Raw genomic sequence first — 16050 nt, 5'->3', positions numbered from 1 at the left:
CCTACCAGTGCTCTCCACTTTTGAGTAGGTGAGACAGAGTGATTTTTTTAAAATGTGTTTTATCTCAAAGCCCTAAGCCCAAAAGATTAAATTCATGCAACCTTAGCAGGTAAGACCCAAACCTCTCTCTGTGCATCTTTCCTGAACACCGGCAGTGAGTGCCACATGATGGAGATGGCTGGAAGCCTGGAGGCAAATCATGCAAGTGAATATACCACATAATTGCAGAATGCCTCTGCCTTTGTTTCGTGATTGAAAGGAGGAGGCAAGAGGAATCAAAATTTTCCAAATTTTGTTATGGAATAAAAATACCTGGGCTATCCTGAGACCCCTGAGCCCACGTCCAAGACCCCACATACCCCAGCATCTCCCCTGGACTCCCAGACTTCGCCATGATCCAGCAAGTCACATGACAAATCCTGGGAGAAGAAGAGTCACCAGTGAGACTGAAGTACCCGACTGGTGACTCTTCTTCTAAAAATAAAAAATTAACTCTAAGTTTCCCCTATTTCTCTTTATCCCCAATTAAGGAAAAACATATTTAGAAGGGTTATAAAAACAGAGCATTTCTCACTGAAATTCCATGGTACCTGGGATCTGCTTTGAAATACTCTAGGGAAACAGGGTTTCAGGGTGGGGAGACGGATCATGAAATAAACCTGGACATGAGTTGGTAATTGCTGAGAGTGTATGATGTGGACATAGGAGTTCATTATTCTGTTCTCTCCAATTTTATGTATACCTGAAATTTCAAGATAAAATGTTAAAAACAAACACACACACACAATGATCAAAGGAATCTCAGGAAGGACATAGAAGGTGATGAGTCAGCACCAAGCTCTGATGCCACAGAGTGCACTTCTTGCCCTTTCAGGAGCACCGTTGCTGGGAAGATAAGACATTACACTAAGTTTAGTGTTAACAGCACTGTGCACCTGCCAAAGTACAGTTTTAAGGCCAGTCCCTGAATGTATTATATGGAGCTCTTATTATCATAGACTCTTCCCAGTCTAGAGCTTGACTGCAGGCTGGACACCTGTGCACTTGGCATGTGGATTTCAGCATCAGCTTTTAAGGGCATTTCTTTCCTAGTGAGGACAGCCTAGATCATCTCTGTAGCCTTCCAGCACTGAAGCTGAAGATGGAGGCAGAGCATGAGTATGCTGTGCTCATTTGAGGAGAACAGAGCCTCTGGATTAAGCTGATCAGACAGCAGAGAACATGACACCGAACCCTGGGGCCACATCTCTGAGTAAGGAACATGAGGGCTCCACCCACTCAAAAGGAGAGAAATGGCATTTATTTGTTTTTTAGAAATAGGTTTTCCTTCTACTATAATTTGAGTTCCTTAAGATTTGAGACCGTTTTATTCCATTTTGCCTGGAGCCTAGCACAATGCAGGAATTACATAAAATGTTTGCTAAATTGAAATATAGTTGAAGACTGACAAAATGATCATGAAAACATACATAGTGTTTTAACTTGTCCAGTCTCTCTGTTCAGATCTCAGATCTACTCAGATTCTCTTTCTCTCTTTTTCTTCCTTCTCTTTCTCCTACTCCAATCTCTCTCCCCCCATGAGGGTGATTAATAATTCAGCAAACAATAGTGTCTTCTGATGGTTAAAAACATAATAACTGAATTGATATTTGTTTCTGCAGCAGCACAGTATCTCGTTTTCCCAGGAGGGCAGTTTTCCATGACCGTCCCAGGTTTTGCACAACAAAATAGATCAATCTTGGGGATACCTAAAGGCTATTTATTAAGAAAGAAAGATGATGGGTAATGGCTTTGTAAGAGACACAATACTATAATCATTATGTTTTAAACACTGACATTTATTTAGGGTTTTGTGAACTCATACATTATTAGGATAAATTCTAATTTATATTATTATATAATAGGCAAATATATAATACAATAAATTGCATTTTTATACATAAATACAAAATTTGAGGTAGGGCCTCAAGAATAATGACTTCTTAAATGAATAATGTGCAGTATATAATATGTACTCTATAAGATATATATATATATGATGCATCATTTATAACATAATATATCTTCTTCATGTATAGTTAATGAAAAAATATAAGGACCTGATTAGGGAACATATATTTATTCGTGGGCAACAGTACCCACAAAAGGTGCCTGCGTTTAGGACGTTAGCCAAGTACACAATGTAAGAATTAACCTATTCCTTTACAGGTCCATAATAAAGTGCAAAAAAACACGAACAAATGAGAGACAAAACAGTTTTTAGTCAATTACTAAGAATCATCCTAACAGTAAAATACACCTATAAGGCAAATGGTTACCTGAAGATGTATTTAATCCACGGCAGGCAAGTCAAACCACTGCTTGCTTTTCAGAGGTGATGAATACCCAATCTGAAAACACTTTCTCTTTGGCTGCAGGCTGCTCAGAGATGACCTGAGCAAAGACCACATTTCGAAACTACTTGGCCTTTCTGAACAATTAAAGCAAAATCTGGGAAAGATAGGAAGCTTCACTTTCACAAATCCTAGGGCCACTTAGTGGGGAAATGAGTATCAAGGCTGAATCACCCACACATTTGCTCCCAACCTGGAAGTTTTCTATATGATACCCATTGTGAAAGAGAAGGAAATGCTCCTCTGTTGGCCTTGACCTTTTGGTCCTGCAAAACACCCTGCCACACAGCACGTCCTCTCTCGAGTCACCTGCCTCAAAGAAGCACGTCCCAACTCAAATCCAGGTGCAACAACAGTAGTATGATCTTGCCATCTCACCTTACGTTGAGCAACAGTTATTGTGCTAGCCTCTGGGAAGAGGACAATGACCTACGGCCAAGGGAACAAAGAGAAAAGAAAATCTTACTTTTAGGCATGGGAAAACCATGCTGACAGCAAAGGTGGACAGGAAGCACTGAGAGACACGTAGATAAGGAAACAAGAACTTAATTAAAGGAAAACTCAACTCCAATGCAACATTACCATAAAAACCACCCAAGTCCTATCCATTTAAAAGTCATCGTGTTAAACTCTTTTTAAAGTGCTGCTTACTGAAATACAACTTGATTACATTTCTTACATATTAAAAATGCATTGGAAATTTCAAAAACATTGAGGTCATCATGATTTTGCATTTGACCACAGACCTCATGCAATACATAAATATAAAGGAAAAACAATAAAACAGAACTGGACATATTTGTACCTGATAAACATAGTCCTAAAGATAATAAGTTACTAATATGCAAGACATTTGCATAAGAAGTCACAACACCAATTGTTAAGAAATACACATTTTTTCTCCTCTGAGGATATGACAGGGTTAATGTGTTTCACATATGGCTTTTTTTCTCTGAATGAGTTTCTGGCCTTTGTTGGTGTTATGAAATAATCTCACAAGTGGAAAATGCTCCACTATTCTATACAGTGAACTAATAAAAGTCTTTCTTCAGCTACTTGGTTTTTTCCCTAGTTTGAAGGGAAGTTTTCAGGTGGCAGTTTCTAACAATGTTATTCATTTTATTTTTATCCATTCATTTTTTTCTTCCAATTGACTGTACATTTTAATATCATGGAAACAGTCCATTAGACAAGCTAAATTTACAACGTAACCATTTCCAGGTAAATTTGGAACCTTTCAGCTAAGCTTGTCCCTTTAAACAAAGGGAAATAAATCTTGGAAACTATAGTGAAGTGGGATCAGGAGGAAACAGCTGCTCCGGGACCAGCTACTGTGTCTTACATGGACAAATCATAATTAACACAAATGTAAATGCCCCCAAATCCAAAACATGCAGCTAGTGATGAGGTCTCCGTTCTCACAATTAAGTTAACTTTCAGTTTGTACAAAACAAACCTGGCAGCATCTGTGGGAACCACCCCACCCACACACACACACCTTTTAATCACAAAAGCAGCAATTAGCAGAAATTGGGTTGGCGTACAGCATCAGACTCGAGTTTTAGCCAAGAGGCAAGAGGAGAGCCAAAAACCATTCACCCTGACACAAACATACCAGTCCCATGAGAGAATGCTAATTGATTTAAGCTCTTTTTCTCAACCTTCAAATTGGAAAGCCTGCAGATAATTTCCAGGCCTAAGTTATTCCTCCCGGCTCCTCTCACTCTACAAGGTATCAATTGGAGAGGCTCATTTTTGGTACCATTGTGCGACATCTGCTACAGTAACTGGGGGCTTCTCATCAATATGGCTTTCTTAGAGAAACCTGTGTTCATGGCAGACAGGTGAGGCGACAGCTCAGCTTCCTAAAGCTAAGTTTAGGGGAAGCTCAGGGTGTAGTCTCTGTGATAGACTCAAGCAAGTTTGAGCTTTGGGAGACAAGAGGGGAAAGGAGGAGAAGGAGAGGGGAGAACAAATATACACTGCAGACAAAAGACATGAAAATCTAAAGTTCAAAACCCATCTTTGTTTCCTTTGCTAAAACATTTCACAAGCTCCTCTTAAAAACTGGAAGTTCATATTGATGTTGGCAAATGGCAATGATACTTGCCCTAGAAAAGGAAGAGCTCAGTAAAATGAGTTGAGACTTTTTTTTTAACAAATGAAATCTTTTTTTAAAAAAATGTACATTAAAGTCTGTTGTTGGGTTTCATTTCTGTTAAACAGGATGAAAATGTCACAATATACAAGATTTGAACTGAAAACTTTGCCTGAGACCCTGTACTATGAAGATAAATGAAGAAAATGATTGAAATGATCTCCCCTAAAGGAAACAATTTTAGGTTTAGATATTATTACTGTAAGGAAAATAAAATCCCCAGACTACACTACACTAAACTCACCATCTCTACAGAATTCATAGGATATTTATAAGGACAGAAAACACCACTACAAGTACACACTACATGAACACATGTCACGTTTTAAAAATTTCATATATGCATGTTCAGGATACAAGAAGATAATAAAGTTTACACTTGGCCAATTTCTGCAGACATATGATCCCCTCTCATTAGAGTGCAGTTAAAATGAATACTGTGAATAGGGAACTCTTAAAATTGAATCGGCTAAATGTAGTCTTAAAAGCTATAGTCTTAATTGGCTCACTCGCTACTTGCCTAAGCTGTATTTATCAGAAAGTTCTATAAATACCATGTCCTAAAATATACTACCAGTGCAGTGAATATTGTGGTTGCTTTCTATTAAACTCTCCATTTCTTTGATTTCTCTATGACCACAATTGCCTTTTACTGTGAATGTAAAAGTTAAGAGTAAAAATTAAGAAGTTATCTGTCTTTTAAGAGCTTGTGTCCTATATATATAATATATAGACAGAACCAGGGTAAGTCTTGTTTTCCCAGAGGTCAAAAGACAAGGTATCTACAGCTTACAGAGAGACATTTAGAGAAGAAACACGGGATCGTGACATTGAACCATGGTGGTAAATATCACGTAGAAACCAGCATGGAGCTCTACTATGAATGTACAAAATGAGGCACAACTTATATGATGGCTTCTTGGGCAGAGGTGGAGGAAATGGCCAAAAGAACTCACAAATGTGGTTATTTAAAACAAAACCAGACAGTTGAGGGAAGAAAACTGACAGTTCAATCTAAGTCACAATGTGCAGACTGTAGCGTCTGAGTTAGTGGTAACTGGAGATGGCTGATCCACAGGAAGGAAACAGATCCCCAGTGGTGACTGGAAATACAAACTTAACCGCCGCAGTGGTGTCCAAATTGAATGGTCTTGTCTTACATCCAAAACATTTTCTGACCACTGCTGACTCTCTGAAAAAAAAAAAAAAAAAAAAAAAAACCTGTCTTGAACTTTGTGTGTCTGAACAAGATCACTACATTGCTCAGTTCTGTTCAAGTCCAAATTAAGTCTTATAATTCAGTCATTCTATATATGCCTTGCTGGCACCCCCATGACATCACACGGTGGATACGTCTATTGACCAAACCACGCATACATACCAGCGCTCATCTAACTGATCCTCCCCTGTAGGGTAAAATGTGTGGTCAGGGGACAAACCTGACCAGAAACAGTCACCATGGGCACAGGCAAACAGCACTCCAGGTGGTCTGTGTAGCTCTTTACTACAGCATGCGACATTACGCCTGCTTTTCTACATAATCACACTCAGGCATGGATATGAGCCAAGATGTAGGAAGAAAGATGAAGAAAGATGGGAGGAGAGCTATGGAAAACATTAGGAGGAGGCAGAGAGGAAAAAAAGGATCAAGTCTGGACCATCCCACACCACTGGATTAGCACTGAGTGCCCAGTTCCAGATCCTTCACTGGCAGTTTGAGTCCCAGGGAAGAGGTTCCCAAGGGGTCGATCATGTTCTTGTAACGCTCCCCGCGGTGTTGAGCTAAGAATGGGCCCCAGTCCGGCTGTGGCGAGCACACCAACTTCAGCCTCTGCAAAGAAGCCAAAGACAGACAGGGTCACAGAGGTAATGTACCTTCCTCATCTGGAGATGACCCACCCATTCCCAAACTGCTTATGACCACTTTGGCCAGAGTCCTTGCTTGAGCCAAGGAGGCCCTCTACCAAGAGAGGCAGTTAGGAAGATCAGCCTTCATTAATTAACTAGGCCAGAGACATTAAAGAGGATACTTAGTTTGGTTCACTTGAAATTATTTACATCACCCTGCAAGCAGTATTGCAATTGCTCTGTGTTTGCCTTGCACAAGATTAATAGAGGATAAAGGGCCCAGATTTTAATTATACATTTTTCCCTCCAAATGAAGGGAATCCTCAAACTTCTCTCTTCACTGCCAAACACAGTCTGCAAAAGACATGTGCTTGATTACTTTCGTTCTGTAGTCTCAACAGTGGGTTGCTACATTTAAATAATTGGATTTTGTTTAGCATATTTCCCAGAAGGATATAAATGACCAGAGGAAAAAAAAAAAATCCAACCCCAAAGATACATCGCCAAGAGTGAGCAAAGATTTTAATTATCTGTTGACAAAATACACGCTTCTGACTTGGTTCAGCAGTGTGGGTTCTTGCAGGCAAGCTAAAAATAATAGGAATGTCTCTAATCCTTCAGCTGAAATTTTTATGGAAAACATAACTTGACTGGAACATTTTCCAGAAAAAGGAAAGAAAACATATTTCTGACTACATAAGAGGGAACAATTATATGTTTATTACCTTTTAAAGTGAAGCTGGTACTTAGAGCTGTTGGTTTAATCTCTCCTTAATCATCAGTTTGCAACCTTTGTGTCCCAAATCCACCATAATAAATTTATATAGTCAACTCAATCAGTTTAGAGAATTTTAGCCTAAGACAAAAGTAGCAGAGGCTAAACCAGGTTCCATTCAGAGGGAAAGAGATTTCTGGGTCAGTTGGTGGGGAGGCTTATGTGGGGCAGGAGTGAACCATCTCTGGAGGCCCATGGGGCCAGTCACTTACCTCATTTACCTCAAGGGAATAACAGAATTTCCTGAGGTTGGAAACTGGAATACGGCTGCAGTAAAAAGATTCCTATACATCCTTTTGCTAATTCTGTCTCCACCGTTAGTCCAATGAAGACAAAAGCTACCCCCAAACCCAGTGGACTTTTGTGTTGTGCACGTACCACATGCCTGATTCCCATCCTCTGTCTCCCCTCCAGAGCCTCAATGGGATACCCCAGAGGCCTGTTCCTTCTTCATTCCTTTTTCAACCCAGCAGACCAACAGCAAAGCCCAAACTGTTATTCTCTGCCTTCTATCACCCGAGTCTAGTCCAATACTTCGCTAACAGGGGGGCTTGTTAAACTGTAGATGCCAGGGTCCCATTTCCCCAAGACTCTGGTTCAGTAGGAGTCTTCTGCCTGGATTCTGATCATGTGCATTTCCAACAAGTTCTCAGGTGAGAAGGATGCTGCTGGTTGCTGGAGCAAACCCTAAGTAGCCCTGATCTAGTCCAAAATGCCAGATTCCTGGATCCTCAAGACCGAGGCAGGGCTGGGTGATTCCTAGCACACCTGAGCAAGTGACTCCTCATAAATAACAAAAGCCTGACCACACTTCACTGGTGGCACCAGAGGCAGTCCCCGTCCCATTCACTCTGGAGTGACAGTGGGGATTCTTCGCATTAGAGATGGGAAATGGGTCCAGCAAGGGATCAATTGACAAAGAAAGACAAGTCTCACCTCATACCAGCCATGTCCTGAAATTCTCACTACATTCTGTGGGAACAGTGGCATTTTAATCAGCTGAGACCCTCAACCATCCCTAACAGAGGCACAACAGGAGGGGGTAGTGATTTTAAGTTTAATGGTAATAGATGTTTGGGAAGAAGAAGCCTTAGACAGAGAGGAGCATCAGGGAAGGGGGAATCTGATGTGTGGTTAAAAACAAAACACTGAGATTTAAACTGTGGATGAGGGGAGAGGAGGAGGAAACTCCAGGAAAAAGGAGACCCTCGATCATTTATTCCCCAGAGCTGTCACCACACTGAGGACTAGCATAATAACAGTTCTGCTTGCAGATTGGCTGAGCCCCTCCATTAGAGGAATCATACATAATAAAAATGGGTTTAATAGAAACGGTAGCAATCGTAATTGCTTCATCACCAAGTCTCCCTCTTGAATAAGTTTACCGAATCTTTTGTTTTTTAACGTGCAGAGCTTTCAGGGGCTTTCCCTTGGGAGGAATTGGGAGGGAAAGAAGTAGACAGAATTACCTCGATAAATCTTCCAGGGGCCAGATGCATTTTTATCACAAACATAATCGGGATCCAGATGACGGAACAGGCGAGCATTAGCCATCCAAGCACCATGGACCAGTTAGGATAGCGGTAAGAGCCGTAGGTCATGGGTTCCCACTGGTAAAAGCTGAAGCAAAGGATAAACTGGAAAGAGAAGTGACACATGTGTTAGGGTGGTGGCATGAATTATTCATGCACTCAACACTATTAAACCCCTGTTATGAGTTTGATGCTTTCATCTCTAATATTTTATACCCACGAAAGAGTAGTATTATTAATCCATTTTTCAAATGAAGAAACTAAATTTCAAAGAGATGGAAATGACATGTACTGAGCTGCTGACCCTGCATTTGCCAAACCATGGGAGCGGAGCAATATATGTGCATGTGTATACATACAGACAGACAGAGAAGACAAGTTTAAAGGGTATATACTAAGGTGACAAGTGGGCAGAGGTGGGCGGGGATGATAGTGGGTGTTTTTAAGGAGTTGTCTGTATTTTCTTTTTTTTTTTTTTTTTTTGAGACAAAGTCTCACTCTGTCACCCAGGCTGGAGTGCAATAGTGCGATCTCAGTTACTGCAACCTCTGCCTCCCAGGTTCAAGCAATTCTCCTGCCTCAGCCTCCCAAATAGCTGGGATTACAGGCATGCGCCATCACGGCCGGCTAATTTTTGTATTTTTAGTAGAGACGGGATTTCACCATGTTGGCCAGGCTGATCTCAAACTCCTGACCTCCGGTGATCTGCCCACCTCAGCCTCCTAAAGTACTGGGATTACGAGTGTGAGCCACTGTGCCCAGCCTGTATTTTTTATAATGGGTAATAATCAAGCTTTTGTTATAAGAAAGAAACCCAGGCCAGGCGCAGTGGCTCACATCTGTAATCCCAGCACTTAGGGAGGCCGAGGTGGCGGATCATCTGAGGTCAGGAGTTTGAGACCAGCCTAGCCAACATGATGAAACCCCATCTCGACTAAAAATATAAAAATTAGCCAGGCATGGTGGCGGGCACCTGTAATCCCAGCTACTCAGGAGGCTGAGGCAGAAGAATTGCTTGAACATGGGAGGCAGAGGCTGCAGTGAGCCAAGATCATGCCACTGCACCCCAGCCTGGGCAATTGGGCGAGTCTCAGTCTCAAGAAAAAGAGAAGGGGATGGGAGGGGAGGGGGCAGGAGGGATTGGGGGAGGAGGGAAGGGGAGAGAAGGAGGGGGAGGGGAATTCCATTATGTTTATGTCTTTTTACTTTTAAAAAATTGAATCTACTTTGCTTAATGGCCCACATCCAGGAGCTGCCTCTAATGCTGGTTGAGTGAGACCCAGATTGGTCCCCAGGCAGTGACTGAGCCGGAAGCTTAGTCCTATGATAAACTGTGGGACAAACAGAAGGGATGCACAGCTCCCCTTAAATGACTCAAGGAGAACAGGCGTCATCACCAAGTGGTGAGCCGTGAGCCCAGAGACCAGTAGGCTCATCTTGGCCCAACCACTGATTAGCTGAGGGACCTTTATGTCTCAGACTTCCCTGCTATAAAATGGATATGTCTCACTCTGTGTATACAACACAGGGGTTTTCTGGAAATGATAGTTTGGTATTTACTCATGAGTTCCCCCTCGATTTTAAGAGGGGTCATGATGTGTTTTCTGCCCATTAACTCCTATCACTGCACACTTGGGCTAGCAACAGCCATGAGAACCCTCTGAAGACTCGGCCAGCGCAGCTAAAGAGAAAGAAGGGAATTCAAGTGCTAAAAATAGAGGCATCTTTAAAAAGTGGAGCCAAGGTTCTAACTTCACTACTCAAGCCTTTGGGGGAAAATTTCCCTGAACGGTGTATGGCTCCCTGTATTCACCCTGCCTATAGCAACATCAATCTAGAATAATGTACCCATATAAGTCCTCTGCTCCTCTCCCCACCCCTCTCTTCCTAACTTAAACCACAAAATAACTGCCCAAAAGTGATTGGAAGGAATTTTGCTAGGAAAGATAATGTATGAAAGTGTTTTAGAAAAGTGTGAAGTGCGAGATGGATGTAAGGCATCTGTATTATTACCGCAAAGCCCAAGCAGCTGGGACGAGTGATTATTTCAGTACAACAATAATTCAATATATTGATTCAAAGCAACACGAGCCCGAAGACAACTGTTGGAAAAGAATCTTCTATGGAAAGAGATGTCTACTCTAGGCCCCTTTTTAAACATTTGTCCCTAGAGTTATAAGCTTTATTAACCAGAGTATTGGAAGTATGGTCTAATGTAATTATTGTAAGCTGCTCCATTTCATTTACTATATAAATAGCAATACATCTGCTTATGTGCACACATAACTCAGTAACATGATCTGACTATGTATACAATAATTGCATGGAGAATATTTATAGCTCTATAAATCCGTGAAGGCATGTATAAAAATGATCAATTTCATTTTAGGGGCTCCAAAGTAATTTAAACCCATAATCTTAGCCTATTCCAGCACACCACAAATATCCATTTTATAGAAGGGCAAATGGCAAAAAATAAGTGTTGGGCTTGGTCCTCTGATACTCATTTCCAGTTGCACACATATCATATCAAACTTACGTGTGCAAATTTGTCCTTTGCCATGAATTTCCCTCTGCCAAGTTAATTTTGATGAAATGCTGTCCTTGGCTGGGACTGGCCATGAGAGATCATAATTTAGCCACTGAGTCAGGTACACCCTGACCTTTTTGTGATGGCAACCAAAGAAGGTGCTAGAGGGAGACTCATCAGTTGACAATGATGATGGAATTGACCCCTTCTCATTGTCCCTAGTTCCCAGCCAACACAGAAGGGGAATCTGGTTCAGAATATTTTCTGGGACCTCTCCACAACTTTCTGGCATAAGATTTTTATTAGAAACTAAGTAAAGCACAACATAGTTGAGGAACTTTCTCAAAAAACAGCAAGTCCCTAAAATTCCTCCTCTCTGACATTCTGCTCACAAAAATGATTCGAACTATTTTAATCCAAACTGGCCAAACTCTAATGAAAGATGAAAGTACTAGGTTTTTAGAAATAATATATAGGTATAGGCTTGAAGCTTAGACAGCCCTGGATTCAATTCTTGGCTTTGTCACCTCCAAATCTAGTGGCCTTGGGCAAGTTCCTTGACCTCTCCAAGCCTCAGTGCACACATATGTAAAATGAGAGAGGAATCACCCAGCAGGCAAAGTGGTCCTAAGCTTTAGAAACAATGCTTATAAAGTGCCTGCCTCACATAGACCACAACAAACAGCAGCGCTGATTGTTACTATGTGAAATGTTGTTCCAGGGTATAATAAAATCCTCTGAAGCACAGTATGTTTGGGGTGGGAAGAAAAGCAAGAGTGAATCTAGAACAGGTTCTAACTTTGATTTTAGCCAAGCATAAATCATGAGTGGTAGGATCCAGGGAAGAGGGCAAGCACACTGGAGATGGGAACACCGGAGGCCTGCGAGTCTGTTCACAGATGTTCTCTTCCCACCAGTTAGGTAAATTCGAGTTCTTCATATACATTCCAGTCTTGAATTCAAGAGACAGAAAGCCTATCCTTTTCAACTGTCATGCTCCAAATCTGGTGGGACTTTTCAGACAAATTGCATACTCTAAAATATGGGTACAGATGTCAGCCTCAGTATCACATTCGTGTCAACGCAGAGGGAGATCAATGCTGAATGATTTTTCTGTCTACATTTCTAGCTTTTCAGAAAAAAATTGAGATGTTTTAATTAAAACTCATTTTATGAAGGAAGGTGAGAGAGGGAGGGAAGGAAAGAAGAAAGACAAAAAATGCATTCCCTTTACAATTATACTTTCATCCTGTCTTGCTTCCTTTAGCGAAACTGGTACCATGTGTAATAGTAAAACAAAGGTCTTAATCTGGTTTCTAGTGTCACCTACTGGATTCATTGGGAATTACAGCCAACATCCTCCAGCGTTCCCAAAATTACACCTATATAAGCTAGAGAGGAGGAGGGGAAAAGATCTCTGTCAATTGCTGTGTTTGCAGTGCAAAGTGGGGCAAAGCTGGCAGCTTATAGCACAATAACAAAGGTGACAAAATGAGAATGTAAGTCCATGAATTGCAGATTTTCTGAAACATGAAAGGCTCTGATCTTTAAGAAGGTGAATGTCAGATGATCCCAAAATGTCATCATCCCACTTGAAGATGACAAGGTAGTTCTCAAAAGCAATAAAAATTAGCATAAAAGTTTAATGCTATATTAGTTGTAGAGCAGCTGTGTTGAACCATGATTAAAAGCATGAATTCTAGAGTCAGACCACCTGAATTCAAATCCAAGCTGTTGATAATTACTAGATGTGCAATGCAAGGCAAGTCACATCAACTCTGGGCTTCCGTTTCCTCATCTGTAAAGTGGAGATAATTATAATGCCACCCTTGAAGAGCTGCTGTGAGGGAGAGATGAGGCTATACATAGGAAGCACTGTGAACAAAGCCTACCACGTGGTTATCACGTGGAAAACGTGGCTGTGATTGTAATCCATTATTAGTACATAAAGCAGACTGATATGATGGGAAATGTGCCATAGGGGTGCTCCAAAGACCTGTGCATGAGTCCCAGCTCTGCACCTGACCTGCTAGGCACCTTTAGGCAAGTCTTTTAAACTCTCTGAACTTCAGTCTTCTCATTTGAAAGACAAGACCACCACCCAATACACCAACTCCCAGGCTCACACGCAGGCACACACTGCTCAAATGTAAAACACCACATATGTATGCAAGGTGCTGTCTGCACAAGAAAACATGCAAAATCCTTACAGTTAAAATGGTTGGGGTTACAAATGCCCAGCAGACTTTCCAGAAGATGTTGGGCTGGAATCCGATCATCATCTCTATATCCTCACAGAATCTTTGCAAGCCTGCAAATAGACAAGCAGAAAACAGGTATAAGGCACAGTAGCAGGAGGGCGAGATGGGGGCAGGGCAGGCACTAGAGCCCCTCACTCAAGCACCATTGGCTAGGGCTGGCCCCAGCCTGGTATCAACATATGACCCCTATTATGCAGGGAACCGTCAGACAAATGACACGCTGCCAGGAAGATTAAGGCAAATTGGACACTTAAATAGATATTAAATATGCTCTGTGGTGAGGTTCAAAAATGTCAGCCCATGGTAACATCTAAAAAGCTCAGTTCCAGCCTGGCCCAGGCTATCAGCATTGTCACAAGCTGACATCTCACACATGCGGCTGTTTTCTGAGGTGCTTGGTGACAACTCTGGCAAGATCGGTGAAGATTGTGGTCAATAAGCAGAGTATATTCTGAAAACCTTGGAATTTAGAGAGAAAATCACTGCACACTGGCTTTTATCTTCCACCCTCCCAAGGACACTATTCCAATGAGTCATTTATCTTTGTGCCATGCAAGATGATAATAGCACACAAAAACCAACGTAAATTCCAAGTGTCCTTCACCCACTTTGTTGGAACTCAAAGGACTGCTGTCTTCTTGGTCATTCATCAACCTCACTAAAGTAAAAACAGAGGAGATGGTTACTCTCATGGCCCTAGACAATTGCCATCCCTACTCCCTCTTGGTTTACGAAGGTTTTTAAAACCACTCCTCAAAAGAAAAAGGCGTTGAGAAATATTTTAGAATTGGGCAGTTTCTTGCATTCTTTCCCAACCTCATCAGAAGTATGGCCTTCCCTGAACTGTGGGACCGAGATGTTGAAGGGACCTGTACAGTCTCCAAGTTCAAGCTCCTTCATAGTCAGCAACTCTGACTTCAGTATGGCCTCAGCTTAAAAACTCATCATTCCTTCAGCCTCCATCATTTTCATGAAAAGTGAGTACCTGCAGGTCAAGAGAGACTTACCAACAACTCCTCCCATCAAGAATACTCCTTGCACATTGTCAGGCCTTCTTTCTAGACCTTGGTCCCTTGCTCCTCCTGTTCTCAGGATTTCCCAGCCTCCTCAGATGTCTGGGTCTTTTGCCCTGAGCTCCATGAGAGCAGGTGAATTCAGTCTCTGGGTGCTCCTCTTCCTGCCTTCACTGGCCACCTCTCCCCCTTCTGCCATCACTTCCCTGTCCACCACCTCATCTGCCCTCATCTGATCAGTGCCCCCCACCACCCCCATCTCAGTCCCCACTTATCCTTCCTGGTCCTGTATTTTCAATGCCTGCTCTCTGCTACTTGGAAGTGGGGAAGGATAAATGTGATGTGAGAAGACAGTGTCTTGCTGGGCTAGAAAAGTGACTGGAGTTTTCCTTCTGCAGAATGGAATAGTTCAATTCAGACCCTTAAAAAATGGCCCCGCTGGGCCAGGCATGATGGCTCTAGCCTGTAATCCCAGCACTCTGGGAGGCCAAGGTGGGTGGATCACTTGAGGCCAGGAGTTCAAGACCAGCCTGGCCAACTTGGTGACAACCCATCTCTACTAAAAATACAAAAAATTAGCTGGGTATGGTGGCACATGCCTGTAATCCCAGCTACTTGGGAGCCCAAGGCAGGAGAACCATTTGAACTCGGGAGGCAGAGGTTGCAGTGAGCCAAGATCACACCACTGCACTCCAGCCTGGGCAACCAGAGCAAAACTCTGTCTCAAAAAAAAAAAAGAAAGAAGGAAAGAAAAAGAAAAAGAATGGCCCTGCTGTTCTATATCTTGATTTGGGTGCTGGTTACATTGGAGTGAAAATTCATTGAGCTGTACACTCAAGATACATACTCTTGTGGAGAAAAAGGAACCCTAGTACACTGTTGGTAGGAATGTAAATTAGTACAGCCACTATGGAAAACATTGTGGACATTCCTCCGAAAACTAAAAATCGCATTACCATATGATCCAGCAATCCAGCTACTGGGTGTATATCCAAAGGATTTGACATCAGTATGTCCAAAAGATACCTGCATTCTCATGTGTATTGCAGCATCAATGGAATCAACGTAAGTGTACATCAACTGATGATGAATGGATAAAAAAGAGGTGGTGTACATACACAATGGTGTACTATTCAGCCTTTTGAAAAAGAGGAAATGATGTCATGAGTGATAACATGGATGAACCTGGAGGACATTATGCTAAGTAAAATACGCCAGGCACAGAAAGACAAACACTGCATGTTCTCACTTATGTGTGGAATCTAAAAAAAAAAATTGAACACATAGAAGGAGACAGCAGAATGGTAGTAACCAGAGGTTGGGGAATGGGGAAAATGGGTGGATCTTGGTCAAGGATACAGTGTTTCAGTTAGACAGGAGGAATAAATTGTAAGTATTTGAGGTGATAGATATGTCAATTAGCTTGATTCAATCGTTCCACATTGTATAACACATAGCATCACTTTTGTACCTAGTAAATATCTACAATTATAATTTGTCAATATCTAATAAAAATACATAAATGAAAAATATATCATGT

At 41.7% G+C, this 16050-nt stretch overlaps 1 protein-coding gene across 1 annotated transcript in view; it reads right to left on the bottom strand.

The window, feature by feature from the left end:
* Positions 1–1819: 1819 nt before the first annotated feature.
* The window catches only part of SLC6A5 (solute carrier family 6 member 5), a 58004-nt gene continuing 43773 nt past the window's right edge, over positions 1820–16050 (bottom strand). Inside the window, exons 14-16 of the mRNA XM_031653968.1 lie at positions 13447–13547; positions 8644–8811; positions 1820–6382 (exon numbers count right to left, since the gene is read on the bottom strand). Coding sequence (XP_031509828.1) covers positions 6227–6382; positions 8644–8811; positions 13447–13547 — 425 coding nt within the window. The 3' untranslated portion in view covers positions 1820–6226. The remainder of the gene's footprint in view (positions 6383–8643; positions 8812–13446; positions 13548–16050) is intronic.

The sequence above is a fragment of the Papio anubis genome, chromosome 12 (genome assembly GCF_008728515.1).
Source record: "Papio anubis isolate 15944 chromosome 12, Panubis1.0, whole genome shotgun sequence".
NCBI lineage: Eukaryota > Metazoa > Chordata > Mammalia > Primates > Cercopithecidae > Papio > Papio anubis.
The sequence above is the reverse complement of the archived record's forward strand: the minus strand, read 5'-3'. Positions and strand labels throughout refer to the sequence as shown.